This window comes from Tachysurus vachellii, chromosome 19, assembly GCF_030014155.1.
Source record: "Tachysurus vachellii isolate PV-2020 chromosome 19, HZAU_Pvac_v1, whole genome shotgun sequence".
NCBI lineage: Eukaryota > Metazoa > Chordata > Actinopteri > Siluriformes > Bagridae > Tachysurus > Tachysurus vachellii.
This window is the reverse complement of record NC_083478.1, coordinates 1,482,501-1,502,500: the sequence shown is the minus strand read 5'-3', so window position 1 is coordinate 1,502,500 and position 20,000 is coordinate 1,482,501. Positions and strand designations below refer to the sequence as shown.

Here is a 20,000-nt window from a genome sequence, read left to right as displayed (position 1 = left end):
TCTCTCTCTCTCTCTCTCTCTCTCGTGCTCTCTCTCTTTCACACACACACATGCTCTCTCTCTCTCTCTCTCTCTCTCTCTCTCTCTCTCGTGCTCTCTTGTGCTCTCACACACACTCTCTCTCTCTCTCTGTCTCTCGCTCTCTCTCTCTCTCTCTCTCTCTCTCTCTCTCTCTCTCTCTCTCTCTAAAACACACTCCTATCTCTCTAACACTCTCTCTCTCTCTCGTGCTCTCTCTCTTTCACACACACACATGCTCTCTCTCTCTCTCTCTCTCTCTCTCTCTCTCTCTCTCTCTCTCGTGCTCTCTTGTGCTCTCTCACACACACTCTCTCTCTGTCTCTCGCTCTCTCTCTCTCTCTCTCTGTCTCTCTCTCTCTCTCTCTCTCTCTCTCTCTCTCTCTAAAACACACTCTCTATCTCTCTCTCTCTCTCTCTCTCTCGTGCTCTCTCTCTTTCACACACACACATGCTCTCTCTCTCTCTAAAACACACTCTCTATCTCTCTAACACTCTCTCTCTCTCTCTCTCTCTCTCTCTCTCTCTCTCTCTCTCTCTCTCTAACACACACTCTCGTGCTCTCTCTCTTTCACACACACACATGCTCTCTCTCTCTCTCTCTCTCTCTCTCTCGTGCTCTCTTGTGCTCTCTCACACACACACACTCTCTCTCTCTCTCTCTCTCTCTCTCCCTCTCTCACTCGTGCTCTCTCTCACTCGCTCTCACACACACTCACTTGCTCTCTCTCACTCTTTCTCTCTCCCACTCTTTCCTCTCTCTCTCTCTCTCTCTCTCTCTCTCACACTCGTGCTCTCTCTCTCTCTCTCTCTCTCTCACACAAACTCACTTGCTCTCTCTCTCTCTCACTCTTTCTCTCTCCCACTCTTTCCTCTCTCTCTCTCTCATGTCTCTGAAGAGCACAGTTCTGTCTTAGTATATTCATAATTCATAACTTTTATTTAATTCCCTCCTGAGTCACATACGCTTTAATCTCCTGGGTCTTGATTATGTTTCTCAACACATAAGCAAAATTTCACCGCCATGTGCTTTTATGCATTATTAAGTAACTGCTGGTAATGTGTGTGTATGTGTGTAGTGGGTGGTGTAGGTAGGTGGGTGTTAAATTACACATGGCTAACATCATGAATCACTCATCAATAGACACTGTATGATCTTGAATAAAGCTGAGGAAAGTTTCCCTCAACACAATTACATTTACTATAAACACAAAACTACTGACCTAATGTTGTGCCCTGAGCGAATGAGTGACGCTCAGGGTCCTCAGGTCAGGAAAGCTGTCCTGAGGGAAACAATGACAAACTTTTAGCATTAGCAAATGAGCTGATTTAAAAAAAAAATAAAATTCTTGTACTGTAAAATTATTCGATTAATTAATAACAGAACTGTCGATGAGCAGGGCTTTATATCTAGCTAAACATTCAGGACAAAATTAATGGCACCCCAGAGGAGGATGAGGTGGTAGTGTGTGTTTTTGTAAATAACAGATTTCTTGCCAGCCAATCAGTAGCAAGTATTTTTTGCGATTGCGATATAAGATGTTTTTTATGTTTCGGATTATTCCTTTCTTTGTTTTGGGTGTTCTGTGGTGAGCGATCACACAGCGAAGAGGTAAACTTGCTGACTCTGTTGATGCCTTATCAACTTTGTCTAATCACACACGCACACACACACACGCACACACACATACACAGGGACCTGTCAGAGAGGTAGATTGTAGGTTCTCAGCTGGGGGCCGCGAGCCGCTACACATCCTGCTACAGGAAGTAAGGTTTAGAGAAACGAGCATGCACCTTCCTCTTGCTCATCAGCACAACACAGCCGGAGAGGAAAGAAAGGAAGGCAGGAAGAAAGGAAGAGCATCGCAGGACTGGTCCTCAGGGGGTTCAGTTTGTCTTGGTCTTCCTGGTTTAATATCAATAAACACGTGTGTGTGTGTGTGTGTGTGTGTGTGTGTGTGTGTGTGTGTGTGAGATACAGTGATATAGTAACAATCAAATGAACCGAATGAACCCTGGTGTTTTTTTTATATATAGCACAGAGTAGTAAGAAGACAATATATATAGTGCCTTGCAAAAGTATTCACACCCACTGAACATTTTCACATTTTAACGCGTTACAACCACAAAGAAAAATTTATTTCATTGGGATTTTATGAAATGGACCGAAAGAAAGTGGCACACGATTGTGAAGTGGAAGGAAAATGATAAATGATGTCCAAATTTTTTTTTTTAACAAATAAATATCTAAAAAAGTTTTGTGTGCATTTGTATTCATCCCCCTTTACTCTCATACCCCTAACTAACATCCAGTGAAACCAACTGCCTTCAGAAGTCACCTAATTAGTAAATAGGGTGTACTTGTGTGTAATTTAATCTCAGTATAAATACAGCTGTTCTGTGAAGCCCTCAGAAGTGTGTTAGAGAACATTAGTGAACAAACAGCATCATGAAGACCAAAAAACACACCAGACAGGTCAGGGATAAAGTTGTGGAGAAGTTTAAAGCAGGGTTATGGTTATAAATTAATATCCCAAGCCTTGAACGTCTCACAGAGCATGATGTAAGATCCATCATCTGGAAATGGAAAGATTACGGCACGACTGCAAGCCTACCGAGACACGGACGTAGACCTAAACTGAGGCCGTGCGAGGAGAGCATTAATCAGAGAAGCACCCAAGTGGCCCATGGTAACTCTGGAGGAGCTGCAGAGATCCACAGCTCAGGTGGGACAGTCTGTCCACAGGACAAATATTAGTCGTGCACTCCACAAATCTGGTCTTTATGGAAGAGCGGCAAGAAGAAAGCCATAAGAAATCCCTGTGGAGGACACAGTAAGCATGTGGAAGAAGGTGCTCTGGTCAGATGAGACCAAAATTGAACTTTTTGGCCAAAATTAAAAACGTTATGTGAGGTGGAAACCGAACACTGCACATCACCCTGAACACCATCCCCAGCGTGAAACATGGTGGTGGCGGCATCATGTTGTGGGGATGCTTTTCTTCAGCAGGGACAGGGAATCTGGTCAGAGTTGATGGGAAGATGGATGGAGACAAATACAGAGCAATCTTAGGTGAAAACCTGTTAGAGTCTGCAAAAGACTTGAGACTGGGGCGAGATAATGAGAGCAAGATAATGACCCTAAACATACAGCCAGAGCTACAATGGAGTGGTTTAGATCAAAGCAGATTCATGTGTTAGAACGGACCAGTCAAAGTCCAGACATGAAAATCGCTGTTCACAGACGCTCGCCATCCGATCTGACTGAACTTGAGCTATTTTGCAAAGAAGAATGGGCAAAAATTTCACTCCCTAGATGTGCAAAGCTGGTAGAGACAAACCCCAAAAGACTTGGGTGGTTCTATAAAGTATTGCCTCAGTGGGGCTGAATACAAATGCACACCAAACTTTTCAGATATTTATTTGTAAAAAACAATTTGAACATCATTTTCCTTCCACTTCACAATTATGTGCTACTGTGTGTTGGTCTGTGACATAAAATCCTAGTAAAATACATTTTTGTTTGCGGTTGTAACGTCAAAATGTGGAAAAGCTCAGTGGGTGCGAATACTTTTGCAAAGCACCGTAATATTTTAATTATTTAGATATTTCAGACTCGGCTTTAAATATGTTTTTGAATATCCTACAAATACATGTTTGTATGTGAGAGACAAAAATGTAGAATTTTTATTTTATTTTTCTTTTACATTCACAAAAAAAAACTTGAGTAAAATGTCTATTAGTTTATAATGTAAAAACATATATATGTGCATTATTGTTTAATTAGAATATTATGACTTATGTTTTTAATTTATTATCATTTATTTATTTATTTATTTATTTATTTATTTATTTATTTATTTATTTATTGCTAAAAAAAAATTTATTAGCATTTTTTTTTTCAGTAATCCTGTTAGGTCTGTGACTGCAGTGTGTTTTGTTAGATAATACTGTACGTTTGGAACATTATAAGTATTTTTCTGTGATTCTTCCCTACAGAAATGTATTTGTTTGTTTGTTTGTTTGTTTGTTTGTTTGTTTGTTTATTTATTCATTTATTTATTTATAGAATTTCCTGTAAGGATCTTAAAAGCATGCTGAGCCAAGTCAACTACCGAGTCCCTAACATGAAGTTTCTACGAGAGAAGCTTCCGGTAAAGCCACTGCAACACACACACACACACACACACACACACACACACACACACACACACACACACACACACACAGTAATGTAATGCAAAGTGACACCACATCAGTCTGCAAACGGTGGAATTTTTAAATTATTAAAGACCATTACATCATACTTTTATTTATGTATTGTTTCATTTCCTTTAGCGCTGCACCCAGTTACACGTTCTCACTTACGTTAGAGAGACTATAAATACCAGGTTATTTTCTCAAAAGCATCTCTGTTTCCCTGTAATGTGTAGAGTCTTACAGAGAATCCACAAAACACTTTGTCTCACCTCGATTGTGCCAAAGGTTTCTGTTTGTAGTCGATTCTCGTTTATCGTCGAATTCAAAATGCTAAATATGGTGCGAAAAACACTTAAATGCTCAAAATCCAGTTACTGTGAGGAAAAATAACACAGTTGTGAAAATAATTATTGTTGTTGTTTGTTGTTGTTTGTTGTGTTTCAGGACGGAGATCTGAGGAGTGGCGACGTCTCGTATAGTCAGTTTGCGCAGCTGTACCGTAGCCTAATGTTTGATGCACAGAAATCTGTGAGTGGTGTGTGTGTGTGTCTGTGAGTGGGGTGAGTGGGGTGGGGTGTGTGTGTCTGTGAGTGGGGTGGGGTGTGTGTGTCTGTGAGTGGGGTGTGTGTGTGTGTGTGAGTGGGGTGTGTGTGTGTGTGTGTGTGTGTGTGTGTGAGTGGGGTGTGTGTGTGTGTGTCTGTGAGTGGGGTGTGGGTGTGTGTGTCTGTGAGTGGGGTGTGGGTGTGTGTGTCTGTGAGTGGGGTGTGGGGGTGTGTGTGTCTGTGAGTGGGGTGTGGGTGTGTGTGTGTCTGTGAGTGGGGTGTGTGTGTGTCTGTGAGTGGGGTGTGTGTGTGTCTGTGAGTGGGGTGTGTGTGTGTCTGTGAGTGGGGTGTGTGTGTGTCTGTGAGTGGGGTGTGTGTGTGTGTGTGTGTGAGTGGGGTGTGTGTGTGTGTGTCTGTGAGTGGGGTGTGTGTGTGTGTCTGTGAGTGGGGTGTGGGTGCGTGTGTCTGTGAGTGGGGTGTGGGGGTGTGTGTGTCTGTGAGTGGGGTGTGGGGGTGTGTGTGTGTGAGTGGGGTGTGGGTGTGTGTGTGTGTCTGTGAGTGGGGTGTGGGGGGGGTGTGTGTCTGTGAGTGGGGTGTGTGGTTGTGTGTGTGGGTGTGTGTGTGTGTTTGTCTGTGTGTCTTTGTCTGTGTGTGTTGTAGGGAGGGGTAATGGTAAGATAATCAGGTTCAACGCCATAACTGAAATCCTCTCTAGCTGATCTGTGTGTGTGTGTGCGCGCGCGTGTGCGTGTGTGCGCGTGTGTGTGTGTGTGTGTTCTCAAATGACCACTGAATCAATACTGGGCCCCTTAAAAAGCCTTAACATCCCTCTGCTGTAAGCCATTAGCCTGTCCTGAAAAACACACACACACTGAGATGACCTCTGTATCCAGTGACTAAACTAAAATTCAGTCCCATGAGCCGTGTGTGTGTGTGTGTGTGTGTGCGTGTGTGTGTGTGTGTGTGTGTGTGTGTTTATGATTTAATCACCACTGTGTGTTAGGCATATTATCTGATTATTTGCTCATACTGATCGAATTTGCTCTCCCTACTTAGGGCCCCTAACGAGTGCACTAGCTTATTAAAGTCTCTTGTCTCATGTTGTGTGTCTCGTGTTTGTTATTAATCATCCAGTCTGATATATTTTGGTCTTGTGCGCTGTAGAGATGCATCGATACTCGTCTGTTATACAACACACACTTCACACTACTTACCCTCACGGTGTCTGTGAGTGGTGTGTGTGTGTGTGTCTGTGAGTGGTGTGTGTGTGTGTGTGTGTGTATGTGTGTCTACTTACCCTCACGGTGAAATGAGTAACACACTGAATATTAAAGCAGTTAGTAGATGTTCAGACTTCATCTTCATTGTGTGTAGTAACTAGTTAACTTCAGTTTAATCTCTCTCTCTCTCTCTCTCTCTCTCTCTCTCTCTCTCTCTCTCTCTCTCTCTCTCTCTCTCTCTCTCTCTCTCTCTCTCTCTCTCTCTCTCTCTCTCTCTCTCTCTCTCTCTCTCTCTCTCTCTCTCTCTCTCTCTGCAGATGGAAATTCCTTTTCTTCAAAGGTACTCTCTCCACCCCCCAAACTTTTTCCCTCTTTCTCTTTATCTCTCCCTTTCTCCCTCCCTCTCTCTCTCTCTCTCTTCCTCTCTCCCTCTCTTGCTCTCTCATCTCTCTCTCAATCTCTCTCCCTCCCTCCCTTTCTCCCACCCTCTCTCTCTCTTTTTCTCTTTTTTTCTCTCTCTTTCCCTCCCTCCCTTTCTCCCTCTCTCTCGCTCTCCCCATCTCTCTCCCTACCTCCCTTTCTCCCCCTCTCTCTTTCTTTCTCTCTCTCTCCCTCTCTCCCTCCCTCTCTCCCTCCCTCTCTCCCTCTCTCTCTCTCTCTCTCTCTCTTCCTCTCTCTCTCCCTCCCTTTCTCCCTCTTTTGCTCTCCCCATCTCTCTCGCTTCCCCCTCCCTCTCTCACCCCCCATTCTGCCCTAACCCTCCTCTTATCGTCCCCTCGTCTTTCTCTTTAACATCTCCATCCTCTAATCTCTCATCGTTGTAGTAAGGTGTTCTGTCGTTCTTCACAGTTTTATCGAGCGGCCCGAACAGAGGATCGCGCTGGAGGATTTTCAGCGCTTTCTGATTGAGAATCAGAAGGTGAGAGGATGTTTGTCTTGTTTTGTGAAGTTCTACACAGCTCATGATCTGATAAAAATGGTTTTCTCAACACCTCACTTATCTTATTGGTGAATCTCCTGATGTTATTTTGGAATCGTGATTATTTATGAGTAAAACCTCAAACAGTAAAAAACATGAAACGTACAGCTTTACCTCCGATACTGGATTCACCTTCGGTAAATATTACAGAAACGCTTTACTCATATTTATTGTCCTAGACGATAAATCGGCTCCTTCTGACCAATCGGCAAGTTTAGTCCGTATCTAGCCGTATGTAGTTGTAACCATGGCAACCGGTCCTATCTGATACCGGCTAACTTGATCTCTTGGTTACGAGGCAGAAAACAGACCGACTTGGAGCTGCTTGTCTGACTGGATTATATGAAGTTGCAGTTAAACTGAGACATCACACCATTTACTGTACACGTGAATAACCTTCTAATTGCACGTGTGCTGTTATTTTCCGTTACGTCGTAATGTTCACATTTTGTCGATTCGACGTGCCGTAAATGAAAAGGAACAGAACCATCGTTTCATCCTTTATACATGACTTTCACACTTGTCCTTAAATATATGTTTTTATTGGAAACTATGACCAAACTTTTAATATTTGTGTGTGTGTGTGTGTGTGTGTGTGTGTGTGTGTGTGTGTGTGTGTGTGTGTGTGTGTGTGTGTGTGTGTGTGTGTCTTTTCAGGAGCTTTGGGCTACAGACAATAACAAGGTTCAGGAGTTTATGTTTCATTACCTGAAGGATCCACTGAGGGAGATCGAGCAGCCTTACTTTTATCAGGATGAGGTAACACACACACACACACACACACACACACACAGATTATATTATGATTTTGTCTTCATCTGACTCCATCATGGTTTATTAGCTTACTTTTACATTAAATGATAATTTAATTGATATAAATAAATTCTAAGAAATTTAAATACACCTGTTTTTGAAGATCTCTGAAACCGAGTGTGTGAAATATTCATCATTTATCACTTCCGTCAGGTCTACGGCTAACACTGCTGTAATAATTCTGGGTGTTAGTGTGTGTGTGTGTGTGGTTGTGATTTGAGTGGCTGCAGCTCAGCTCTGGGTTTGTTCTCTGCAGCGCCGCTCAGACACACAGCCTGCTCTTTACTGAGGTTTTGTGGTTCTCTTGTTTGCTAACTTTGACCTCAGATCAGAGCAAAACATTCTAATATTGTACAGAAGCAATCGTTTTCTACTTTCACACGGCGTCAAACGTCTCTGAGACGTATTAAAAGTTTGCCGTATTAGCAGATAGAACGGTGCAGAGGCTTTGAAGATGGAACACAAGTGTTTCACGTGCACACTCAGGAACTTTTTGAACAATCTTGTGAAGTTTCCTTCACGAAACATTTGAGTCTAATTCAGACTAGCGTCAGTTAGTAGGCTATGCTAAGGTAAACGATGCGTCTCTGCTAAAATGTTAATAGGGTTTGAAGTGAAATCCAGCTGATTTTTAGCCACTAAAATACTACAAGCCACTAAATATATATTTTTATATAATATTATATATCTTGGGGGTCACGGTGGCTTAGTGGTTAGCATGTTCGCCTCACACCTCCAGTGTTGGGGGTTCGATTCCCGCCTCCACCTTGTGTGTGTGGAGTTTGCATGTTCTCCCCGTGCCTCGGGGGTTTCCTCCGGGTACTCCGGTTTCCTCCCCGGTCCAAAGACATGCATGGTAGGTTGATTGGCATCTCTGGAAAATTGTCCGTAGTGTGTGATTGCGTGAGTGAATGAGTTTGTGTGTGTGTGCCCTGTGATGGGTTGGCACTCCGTCCAGGGTGTATCCTGCCTTGATGCCCGATGACGCCTGAGATAGGCACAGGCTCCCCGTGACCCGAGGTAGTTCAGATAAGCGGTAGAAAATGAGTGAGAGAGAGAGAGATTATATATTTTATTTTATAACACTATAAGCCTCTAAATATATGCGGAATGATTCTGAATTTTAAACTGTTTGATTCACAGAATTTAAAGAGAGTCAAAGTGTTCAGAACTCAAGTCTGATTGGTCCCAAAGCCAATCCTGTTCAGTTTTAGCAGCGTTTTTGAGTTAAAAAGAAAAAAGTAGTTCCGGGGACGTTTGACGGTATCCATACGCCATCAGAGCAACTGGTCGTTTTTTACAGAACTAAAAATTCCTCCATTTAAAAAGTAGTTCCACAGAATCAGAGCTTCATTTACAGAAAAAAAAAGAGGAAATTAAAGTCAGTAAATAAAGTAAACGAGTGTACATATTAGTTAGAATGCAAGTAAAGTATATATGTAATTAAATGTAGGAAATTAAAAAGGCTAAGGACAGAAGTAGGTAGGAAATAACAATAATTCAATAAGTAAATATGTTCATATGTAAATGTGTACATTTGTAAATACTTTTACAATTCTGTAATCGAATACTAAACACTTTCAATTACGTAAATAAGTAAATAAATACACAAGTAAGCAAGCGGCGAAATAACTTAAAAATGTAATGTGTAAATAAATATAATGTTACTACGTGAACAGATCGGTAGATAAATATAAAAATATGTGAGTAAATTAAGTAGAAATATTCAGATTTAAATAAGGAGGTAAGTAAACAAATAAGTTTAAAAAAGATATATATATAATAAGTATGTTCAAGAAACAAATGAAGAAATAACTAACAAACTGAATGAATGAATGAATGAATGAATGAATGAATAAACAAACCAAAGAGTTTTCTAGTGGGTTTTGTTAAAAGGCTGAAACTTTCCACAGGTTTTTTGTTTGTGTTTAATCTCTGACACTCTAAAATAAACATGTTTCAATATTTCTGTTTGTCGTGTCTTCATGTCCTCTCTGTGTCTCCTCGTCCTCCCTCAGTTCCTCACCTACATGTTCTCCAAGGAGAACTCCATCTGGGATTCCACACTGGACAACGTGCATCCTGAGGACATGAACAATCCTCTGTCGCACTACTGGATTTCCTCCTCACATAATACGTAAGCATTAAAAACACACACGCACGCACACACACACACACACACACACACACACACACACACACTCACGTGTGCAGTAGAGATGTAGCTGATTTGGCATTGTTGATGATGACACTTTTTCACCGTGTGGCACAGAACCAAATTCTCAGTTTTGTAAATATTAAAATAAAGGACCAGTATCCCAGGAGCATGTGGGTGGAGCTAAATACAACACAGGCCACTGATTGGTCCATTCTACTATTGTTTCTATGGTAACCGGTTGTTTTCAAGGATCAGCCACTCCACATAGCCAGATAAAAAATAAATAAAAATTGTGTGGCGGTTACTATGGTGACGTTTTCTGTATGTCTCCAGTTTCAGTAACATAAAACACGTTATGTGAAATATTTACTGGATCGTGAGAGTGCAAATATTTAGAGGTGCGAACTTATTTAACGGATTTGTTTCCAAAATATTAAATGTAATAGTAAACGGATAAAAATTTAATTTAATAGATTTTTTTATAAATGGTATTTGTTGTGAAGCTTCTGCGCTGTAAGCGGAATAAAAGACAGAAACTCCGCTTCATCACACTGATAATAGAAATCATGAAAATATTTATTATTAATTGATCAGATTTTTCATCGTTTATAAATAAACAACATTATAAAAAATAAAATAAACAAATCAAGGAACATCTTAAATGTTGATGATGGAGAACTTGGTGATGGATGGTGATTATTTTGATGATGGCAATGGTGTTGATTGTGGTGTTGGTGATGGAGGTGATGTTGATTTGTGAAGATTTTGATGATGATGATTGCAGTAGTGATGGTTGTGGATTATTCAGATGATGGCGATGGTGTTGATTGTGGTGGTGATGATTTTGATGATGGTGTTGATTGTGGTGGTGATGATTTTGATGATGGTGTTGATTGTGGTGGTGATGATTTTGATGATGATGATGGTGTTGATTGTGGTGGTGATGATGATGGTGTTGATTGTGGTGGTGATGATTTTGATGATGATGATGGTGTTGATTGTGGTGGTGATGATTTTGATGATGGTGTTGATTTTGATGATGATGATGATGGTGTTGATTTCGGTGACGTTGGTGGTGGTGATGATGATGATGGTGGTGATGATTGGGGTGACGATGATGAATCTAAACCACGTCCTCGTTTCCCTGCACCTGACCTGAAAGACGAAGCGATACCTAAAATGAGAGAAAAGTGGAGGGTGTTCTTGGTAATTTGTGGGATGAAGGTGAGATCTAATCTCGAAGCTGTGAGCTCCGATGCGTCACTCGTTTTTCTCGTGGTCAGTCTGAGGTGTCACTTCTGCTAAACATAGCATGTAGACATTGTGGTTTTCAGATGGAAATTATTTGCCGCTATTCACCAACATGACCAGTGTCATGACTTTTTACTTGAGTAGTTGCTTCAGATCTGCTGACTCCATGATCCTGGACTCATAATGTTATTTCTGCTGAGTTGTAAAGTTTGCTGAAGTGCAGATTTAGTTGTAGTACTCTCTGTTCTCTGACCGTTTTGTTCCTGAAAGGCTGTCGGTCATCAGCTGCTGATAAAAGTAGAGGACAGGAAGTTTTACACCTTTATCAACTGGACAGAAACTCGATCAGAATCTTAGCTGGATACTGGAGCTTTAGTTGTAATGAGAAATAAACAGTGGAATAAAAAAATCTAAACACATTAAATATGTATTTTGATATCTTTTGAATAGACGACTGCTTGTAATCATGTTTGTAATTCTGAGGGGTTCTTTTACCACAAAGTTTTTTTTTTTTTTTTTACCTCAGGTTTATTTACCTCAGGTACTTTGAGGTAAAATAACCCAAGAGGGGGAAAAAAAAAGTCAGTCTTCTTTTATAAACCTCAAGTCTATTTTCCTCAAGATTTTGTTTTCCCTTGGGTTCTTTTACCTCAGTTTTTTTTTTGTTGTTTTTGGGTTTTTACCTCAGATACTTTTACCTCAAGATGTTTTTTTTTTTTTTACCTTGGGTCCTTTTACCTCAAAGTTTTTGTCCTTTTTTAAACCTTTTTTTTCCCACAAGTATCTTGGGTCTTTTACCTCAAGTCCTTTTACCTCAGAACTTTTTTCTCAGGTTCCTTTACATAAGGTTATTTTATCTTGACTACTTTGACCGTGGGTCTTTTACCTCAGGTAACGAGACAGAGACTGATGTGAATGACGCTGTTGTAAATTTGAAACGAATTCTTTAGAATGTTTCAGTAAAGATATTTCTCCATCAGTAGGTTTTGAGGAGTGTCTAAACCCTGTGTGTGTGTGTGTGTGTGTGTGTGTACAGTGTTTATGTACACTCTTGCTAAAGAAAAGAGCTAAATTTAGCCTCTTTCCTCTAGTTGAGCCCTCAGAGGTGTTAAAGTCACACCACCTTTCTTTTAGAACAATGCCTTCAGAGCTGCAGGACCTGAATATGTGGGTTTTCATAAAAGTATGTACTGTACACCCAGGTTAAGTGAGGCCTTCGCTAAGCCGTGGGTAGGCCCTCTGCGGAGCCGGATTTAGTGTGACAAAGCGCAGATTGTTGTGTAAACAGAAGCCTGCGGGTGTAGAGAGAGAGAGAGATAGAAAGATAGATAGAGAGAGAGAGAGAGAGAGAGAGAGCTGTGGGTGTGCGGGAGAGCGTTTTACTACAGCACGCACATTTCCTGGCCCTGACGCAAGTGTCTGTTTTTAGCTACCTGACGGGAGACCAGTTTTCCAGCGAGTCATCTCTGGAGGCGTATGCCCGCTGCCTGAGGATGGGCTGCAGATGCATCGAGTGTGAGTATACACACACACACACACACACACACACACAAACACACAAACAAGCTACAAGAAATATTGGAGAGAAGACAACGCTTTTTCTAGCAGTTTGATTCTTTAAACCTGTTGTTCTGTACCAAATAATCGATCAGCTGACTAATATATCAGGTCCAAGGGCTTATTTTAAACATGTTTGAAGATGATTGTATCTTCTGTGATCATGTTTGTCTGCGTCGTTGATATTTTGAGGTCTTTTTTTTGTGTTTTTTATTAATAAAGAACATTTACACACAATGATGTTGAGCAAAATGCTTAGTTTTTGTTAAATACTTTTAACCCCAATTAAATTAGTTGTATTTAAACAACTACAATAAATTGATCAGTAGGTATGTTTTTTTATATATACACACACACACACACACACACACACACACATATACACATAACATGTTCAAATTGTGTGCCAGTATAAAAGCTGAGGTTTTATTTGATCAGAAGTGTGTGTGTGTGTGTGTTGCAGTGGACTGCTGGGACGGTCCTGATGGGATGCCAGTCATCTATCACGGTCACACACTCACCACCAAGATCAAGTTCTGTGATGTTCTCGCGACTATCAAAGAGCACGCATTCGTCACGTCCGAGTGAGTTTTTATGTCGTATTAATGCACCGATGATATCAAGTGTGTCATGTATCAGAGTGAGAGAAACAGTGAGCTGCTTGCTAACATACTTCTGAAGGTAACATGCACAGGGGCACGATCTACTGTACACTACACACACTGTACCATTAATCTGTTTACTTTAAATGTAAATAACTTCATTATTATTTTTAAAAGATCATAATAAAATAAATACCAGAAGATGTTTCTCCAAATGTTTTAGAATTATGATCCATAATTAACCATTTACATTTACAACCAGGATTTTAAGTATTTTTGTTATGCAGTTCCAGTATGATCCAGTAGGGGGATATTAAATGTGTGTATTAATTGTGTGTATAAACAAGAGAGCAAACGAATTCAGTTCTGCTGTTGAATATAAAAGAAAACCATAGATTTATTTTCTCAATATTTCTTTTAAACTATATATATATATTTTTTATTACTTTTGCTTCTTAGGTTTCCCATCATCCTCTCCATCGAGGACCACTGCAGCATCGTGCAGCAGAGGAACATGGCCATGTTCTTCAAGAAGGTGTTTGGTGAAATGCTCCTGACTAAAGCAGTGGACATTACTGCAGACGGACTTCCATCACCAAATCAGCTCAAAAGGAAGATTCTGATCAAGGTGAGCGCTCGCGAGTCATTCGGCACCGAAGAGGGGATTATGGGTAATATTGGAACCAATCACCTACAAATGCTCTAGCACCCAGACTGGAAAAACATAGGAACCACCTATCAACACCCTAGTGACCACCTGGAATACCATAGCAACCGTCTGGAACCCACTAACAGTCGCCATGCAACACAGTAGCGACCCTCCGGAAAACTCTAGTGACCGCCTGGAATACCATAGCAATCTATTAGCAACATCCAAGTAACCATGTGGAAATGTATAGCAGCTGCCTAGCAACACCTTAGCAACCTTCTGTAATACTGTTGCACCCACCTAGCAACACCCTAGCAACCACCTGAAATACCATAGCAACCTTCTTGCAACATTTAAGTAACCACCTGAAAGAACTGCCTAGCAACACCTTAGCAACCATCTGTAATACTATTGCACCCACCTAGCAACACCCTAGCAACCACCTGAAATACCATAGCAACCTTCTTGCAACATTTAAGTAACCACCTGAAACAACCGCCTAGCAACACCTTAGCAACCATCTGTAATACTATTGCACCCACCTAGCAACACCCTAGCAACCACCTGAAATACCATAGCAACCTTCTTGAAACATTTAAGTAACCACCTGAAACAACTGCCTAGCAACACCTTAGCAACCATCAGTAATAGTATTGCACCCATCTAGCAACACCCTAGCAACCATATAGCAACACCCTGGCAACCACCTGCCAAAGCATAACCCCAATAGCACCAATTTGGATTAGATTTTTAAAGTTTAGCTGTTTTAAAAATCATTACAGGCGTTCAGTTGTACTGCAGCGTTTCACTGTTGAGTGTGTTCAGTGTGTTCAGTGGTAGCATTATTGAGGTATTTGGTGTTAACCACAAAATTGCTTCCCTTTTTTTAGTCTTGTTTCCTCTTTGTCACTTTAATAATGTTGTTCCATGCTCATGTTAACAGCACAAGAAGCTAGCAGAAGGAAGTGCGTATGAAGAGGTTTCCACGTCCACCCCGTACTCCGAGAACGACATCAGCAACTCCATCAAGAATGGCATCTTGTTCCTGGAGGACCCCATCAACCATGTGAGAGCCCTGTTTTAAAACCACGCTTCTCAACATGTTTTTATACCAAATCATTTTTACTTTGAGTGTGGAACTGTCTAACAGCCCTCTCGACTTTTCGGTGTAGGAGTGGTACCCACACTTTTTTGTCCTGACAAGCAGCAAGATCTACTACTCAGAGGAAACCACCAGTAACCAAGGCAACGAGGATGAGGAGGAACACCGCGAGGTGAGCAAACTTCTGGAAATATCCTTGTCTGTGTAGCGATGGTATAAAACGAGAATCGACCGTAAGGTGAATGATGATGATGATTATTTTTTTCATGATGTACTTCTTATCCGTATATAGTTACAGTTAATGCTGAAAATCAAGTTTGTTCCGGTTTTCACTTCACACATTTATCATATATAGAACGTTATAAAATGCCAAAATAAGAGTCCTTGGATGATTATTATCAAACACTATCAAAAAACTAAACAAATTGGAAAATCTCTCTTCGTGAGAAACAATTCTGAGGTTTGTGAAGCTGCTGGATCTGACCTGCGTGATCACTTTATCCTATTTTTCCAGGTCGGGAATGGCATGGATCAGCATGTGAGCGAGAAGTGGTTCCACGGGAAGCTGGGCGCGGGTCGAGACGGCCGGCAGATTGCAGAGCGTCTCCTCTCGGAATACTGCCTGGAGACCGGCGCTCCGGACGGTTCCTTCCTGGTGCGGGAGAGCGAGACGTTTGTCGGAGACTACACTTTATCTTTCTGGTAAGATTTTAAATCTGACCGTTAAAAGGAGAGTTCAGCTGGATCAGCCGATGTGCTTGTCTAAAGCGTCCATCAGAATACACCCTAGCAACCGTCAGGAATACGGTAGCATCTGCCTAGAAACACCCTAGCAACCATCAGGAATACAATAGTTGACCCCATTATCCACATCCTACGGACCAACTGTAATACCATAGCAACCCACTAGTAACACCCAAGTAACAACCTGGAGTTTGGAAGCATCTGCTTAACGATGTGTGTGTGTGTGTGTGTGTGTGTGTGTGTGTGTGTGTGTGTGTGTTTTTTTGCTGTTTCTCAGGCGTTCAGGTCGTGTTCAGCACTGTAGGATTCACTCTCGCCAAGAAGCCGGCAGCCCCAAATTCTACCTGACTGACAACCTGGTGTTCGACACACTCTTCGCCCTCATCACACACTATCAGCAGGTGGCGCTGCGCTGCAACGAGTTTGAGATGAAGCTGACGGAGCCTGTGCCTCAGACCAACGCCCACGAGAGCAAAGAGTGAGTCTGAAGCTCTGTACGCGAGGGTGTGTGTGTGTGTGTGTGTGTGTGAATATAATAGAAATTCTTAAAATAAATTTATGATTTAAAAAATGTAAACTGGGGGAAAAAATAGAAATACAGTTAAACAGAAGCAAAAAATCCATGAATTTAATTAGGGGGAAAAAAAATCTTGAAAGAAAGTTTATTTAAAAAATTCAGACTCATAAACAAGAAAAGAAATAAAATGGAAAAAAATATTTTTAAGCAAGTTTTATTTTTTTTAACTAAATAAATATAAACTTTTTGTGAACTGTTTTTTTACACACACACACACACACACACACACACACACACACACACACACACACACACACCACACATTCAGGTGGTATCACGCGTGTCTGACCCGGAGCCAGGCGGAGAACATGCTGATGAGGGTGCCGCGTGACGGAGCCTTCCTCGTGAGGAAGAGGACAGAGATAAATTCCTACGCCATCTCCTTTCGGTAAATTCTGCTCTCTATTTCTTTGTGTCTCATTCTTTATTATTTTATTGAAGAGCATTTTAACTTTGGTTTTTGTCTGTCTATCTCTTTCTCTCTCACTCTTTCTTCTCTTTGTCTGTCTATCTCCCCCCCCCCCCCCCCATGTGTCTGTCTCTCAGAGCTGAGGGGAAGATTAAACACTGTCGGGTGCAGCAGGAGGGACAGACGGTTGTTCTCGGTACGTCAGAGTTTGACAGTTTGGTGGATTTGATCAGTTACTATGAGAAACACCCGCTGTACCGCAAGATGAAGCTGCGTTACCCCATCAACGAGGAGACACTGGAGAAGATCGGCACCGCTGTGAGTAAAGCGTGTATATACACACACACACACACACACACACACACACATTCAATTTCACAGGTGTCATTTTTTGTGTACATTTAAACTTTAACAAATTTTCTGTCTCTCTTGCTGTGTTTGCTAAATGTCTGTCTGTCGGTCTGTCCCCTCTGCGTGTGTCTGTCTGTCTGTCGGTCTGTCCCCTCTGCGTGTGTCTGTCTGTCTGTCTGTCGGTCTGTCCCCTCTGCGTGTGTCTGTCTGTCTGTCTGTCCCCTCTGCGTGTCTGTCTGTCTGTCTGTCTCCTCTGCATGTCTGTCTGTCTGTCTGTCCCCTCTGCGTGTCTGTTGTATTCTGCAACTATTTTTCTGTCTCTTATCATCTCTGTCTGTCTGTCCGTGTCTGTCTGCACATGACTGTGTCCAGGAACCGGACTATGGTTCTCTGTATGAAGGACGGAACCCAGGGTTCTATGTGGAAGCCAATCAAATGCCTACATTTAAGGTAAGGTAACCTTTTAACTTTCAGCTGAATCTTTTTCCAGCTGTCTCCTTAATTAAAAGCCTGATTCTCTGTGTGTGTGTGTGTGTGTGTGTGTGTGTGTGTGTGTGTGTGTGTGTGTGTGTGTGTGTGTGTGTGTGTGTGTGTGTGTGTACAGTGCACTGTGAGAGCGATGTTCGAGTATAAGGCTCAGCGTGATGACGAGCTCTCCTTCAGTAAAAATGCCATCATTCAGAATGTAGACAAACAGGAAGGAGGCTGGTAAGTTATACACTCTCACTCACACACAAGTTCTCACACACATGCTGTCACTTACGCACAAGTTCTCACACACTCTCACTCACACACATGCTGTCACTTACGCACAAGTTCTCACACTCTCACACACACACACACTCACTCACACACATGCTGTCACATACGCACAAGTTCTCACACACACACACTCACTCACACACATGCTGTCACTTACGCACAAGTTCTCACACACACACACTCACTCACACACATGCTGTCACTTGCGCACAAGTTCTCACACTCTCTCACACACACTCACACTTTCACACACACACACTGTCCCACACACTCTCACTCACACACAAGTTCTCACATACACACACTCTCACTCACGCACATGCTGTCACTTACACACAAGTTCTCACACTCTCTCACACACACTCACACACACACTCTCACACACACGCTCATACACACACGCTCACACACACTCACACACACACTCTGTCCCACACACTCTCACTCACATGCTGTCACTCACGCACAAGTTCTCACACTCTCTCACACACACACACGTACACACTCACACACACGTACACACTCACGACTTCTCTTACAGATATGGATCTTCTCTTATTTCTCTTAGAAGGTTGTAAACACTTGTCCTTCATTCTGTCACTTCATCTTTATTAAACAGTTCATGACGTGAATGAAATCAGACGTCTGGACATTGTGTTTTTTATCTTGTTAAAAGTCTTTGTCTGGATTTTTTTATTAGGCTGTAGTGTAGTATTGTGTAGTGTCTTACTCTATAGTGTAGTGTAGTATTGTGTAGTGTCTTACTCTATTGTGTAGTGTAGTATTGTGTAGTGTCTTACTCTATTGTGTAGTGTAGTATTGTGTAGTGTCTTACTCTATTGTGTAGTGTAGTATTGTGTAGTGTCTTACTCTATAGTGTAGTGTAGTATTGTGTAGTGTCTTACTCTATAGTGTAGTGTAGTATTGTGTAGTGTCTTACTCTATTGTGTAGTGTAGTATTGTGTAGTGTCTTACTCTATTGTGTAGTGTAGTATTGTGTAGTGTCTTACTCTATAGTGTAGTGTAGTATTGTGTAGTGTCTTACTCTATAGTGTAGTGTAGTATTGTGTAGTGTCTTACTCTATTGTGTAGTGTAGTATTGTGTAGTGTCTTACTCTATTGTGTAGTGTAGTATTGTGTAGTGTCTTACTCTATAGTGTAGTGTAGTATTGTGTAGTGTCTTACTCTATAGTGTAGTGTAGTATTGTGTAGTGTCTTACTCTATTGTGTTGTGTAGTATTGTGTAGTGTCTTACTCTATTGTGTAGTGTAGTATTGTGTAGTGTCTTACTCTATAGTGTAGTGTAGTATTGTGTAGTGTCTTACTCTATAGTGTAGTGTAGTATTGTGTAGTGTCTTACTCTATTGTGTTGTGTAGTATTGTGTAGTGTCTTACTCTATTGTGTAGTGTAGTATTGTGTAGTGTCTTACTCTATTGTGTAGCGTAGTATTGTGTAGTGTCTTACTCTATTGTGTAGTGTAGTATTGTGTAGTGTCTTACTCTATTGTGTAGTGTAGTATTGTGTAGTGTCTTACTCTATAGTGTAGTGTAGTATTGTGTAGTGTCTTACTCTATTGTGTAGTGTAGTATTGTGTAGTGTCTTACTCTATTGTGTAGTGTAGTATTGTGTAGTGTCTTACTCTATTGTGTTGTGTAGTATTGTGTAGTGTCTTACTCTATTGTGTAGTGTAGTATTGTGTAGTGTCTTACTCTATAGTGTAGTGTAGTATTGTGTAGTGTCTTACTCTATTGTGTAGTGTAGTATTGTGTAGTGTCTTACTCTATAGTGTAGTGTAGTATTGTGTAGTGTCTTACTCTATAGTGTAGTGTAGTATTGTGTAGTGTCTTACTCTATAGTGTAGTGTAGTATTGTGTAGTGTCTTACTCTATAGTGTAGTGTAGTATTGTGTAGTGTCTTACTCTATTGTGTAGTGTAGTATTGTGTAGTGTCTTACTCTATAGTGTAGTGTAGTATTGTGTAGTGTCTTACTCTATTGTGTAGTGTAGTATTGTGTAGTGTCTTACTCTATTGTGTAGCGTAGTATTGTGTAGTGTCTTACTCTATT

General features: G+C 41.2%; 1 protein-coding gene across 4 annotated transcripts in view; it reads left to right on the top strand.

Annotated features, from left to right (window-relative positions):
- Positions 1–20,000, top strand: part of plcg1 (phospholipase C, gamma 1) — a 51,160-nt gene that overhangs the window by 20,086 nt on the left and 11,074 nt on the right. For all 4 annotated transcript variants that reach the window (XM_060893363.1, XM_060893362.1, XM_060893360.1 and 1 more), the window contains exons 6-22: positions 4,088–4,172; positions 4,663–4,746; positions 6,298–6,320; positions 6,830–6,899; positions 7,617–7,718; positions 9,791–9,909; positions 12,611–12,696; positions 13,202–13,322; positions 13,800–13,968; positions 14,933–15,055; positions 15,162–15,263; positions 15,606–15,793; positions 16,113–16,313; positions 16,681–16,800; positions 16,959–17,139; positions 17,545–17,622; positions 17,777–17,880. In XM_060893363.1, coding sequence (XP_060749346.1) covers positions 4,088–4,172; positions 4,663–4,746; positions 6,298–6,320; positions 6,830–6,899; positions 7,617–7,718; positions 9,791–9,909; positions 12,611–12,696; positions 13,202–13,322; positions 13,800–13,968; positions 14,933–15,055; positions 15,162–15,263; positions 15,606–15,793; positions 16,113–16,313; positions 16,681–16,800; positions 16,959–17,139; positions 17,545–17,622; positions 17,777–17,880 — 1,956 coding nt within the window. The remainder of the gene's footprint in view (positions 1–4,087; positions 4,173–4,662; positions 4,747–6,297; positions 6,321–6,829; positions 6,900–7,616; positions 7,719–9,790; positions 9,910–12,610; positions 12,697–13,201; positions 13,323–13,799; positions 13,969–14,932; positions 15,056–15,161; positions 15,264–15,605; positions 15,794–16,112; positions 16,314–16,680; positions 16,801–16,958; positions 17,140–17,544; positions 17,623–17,776; positions 17,881–20,000) is intronic.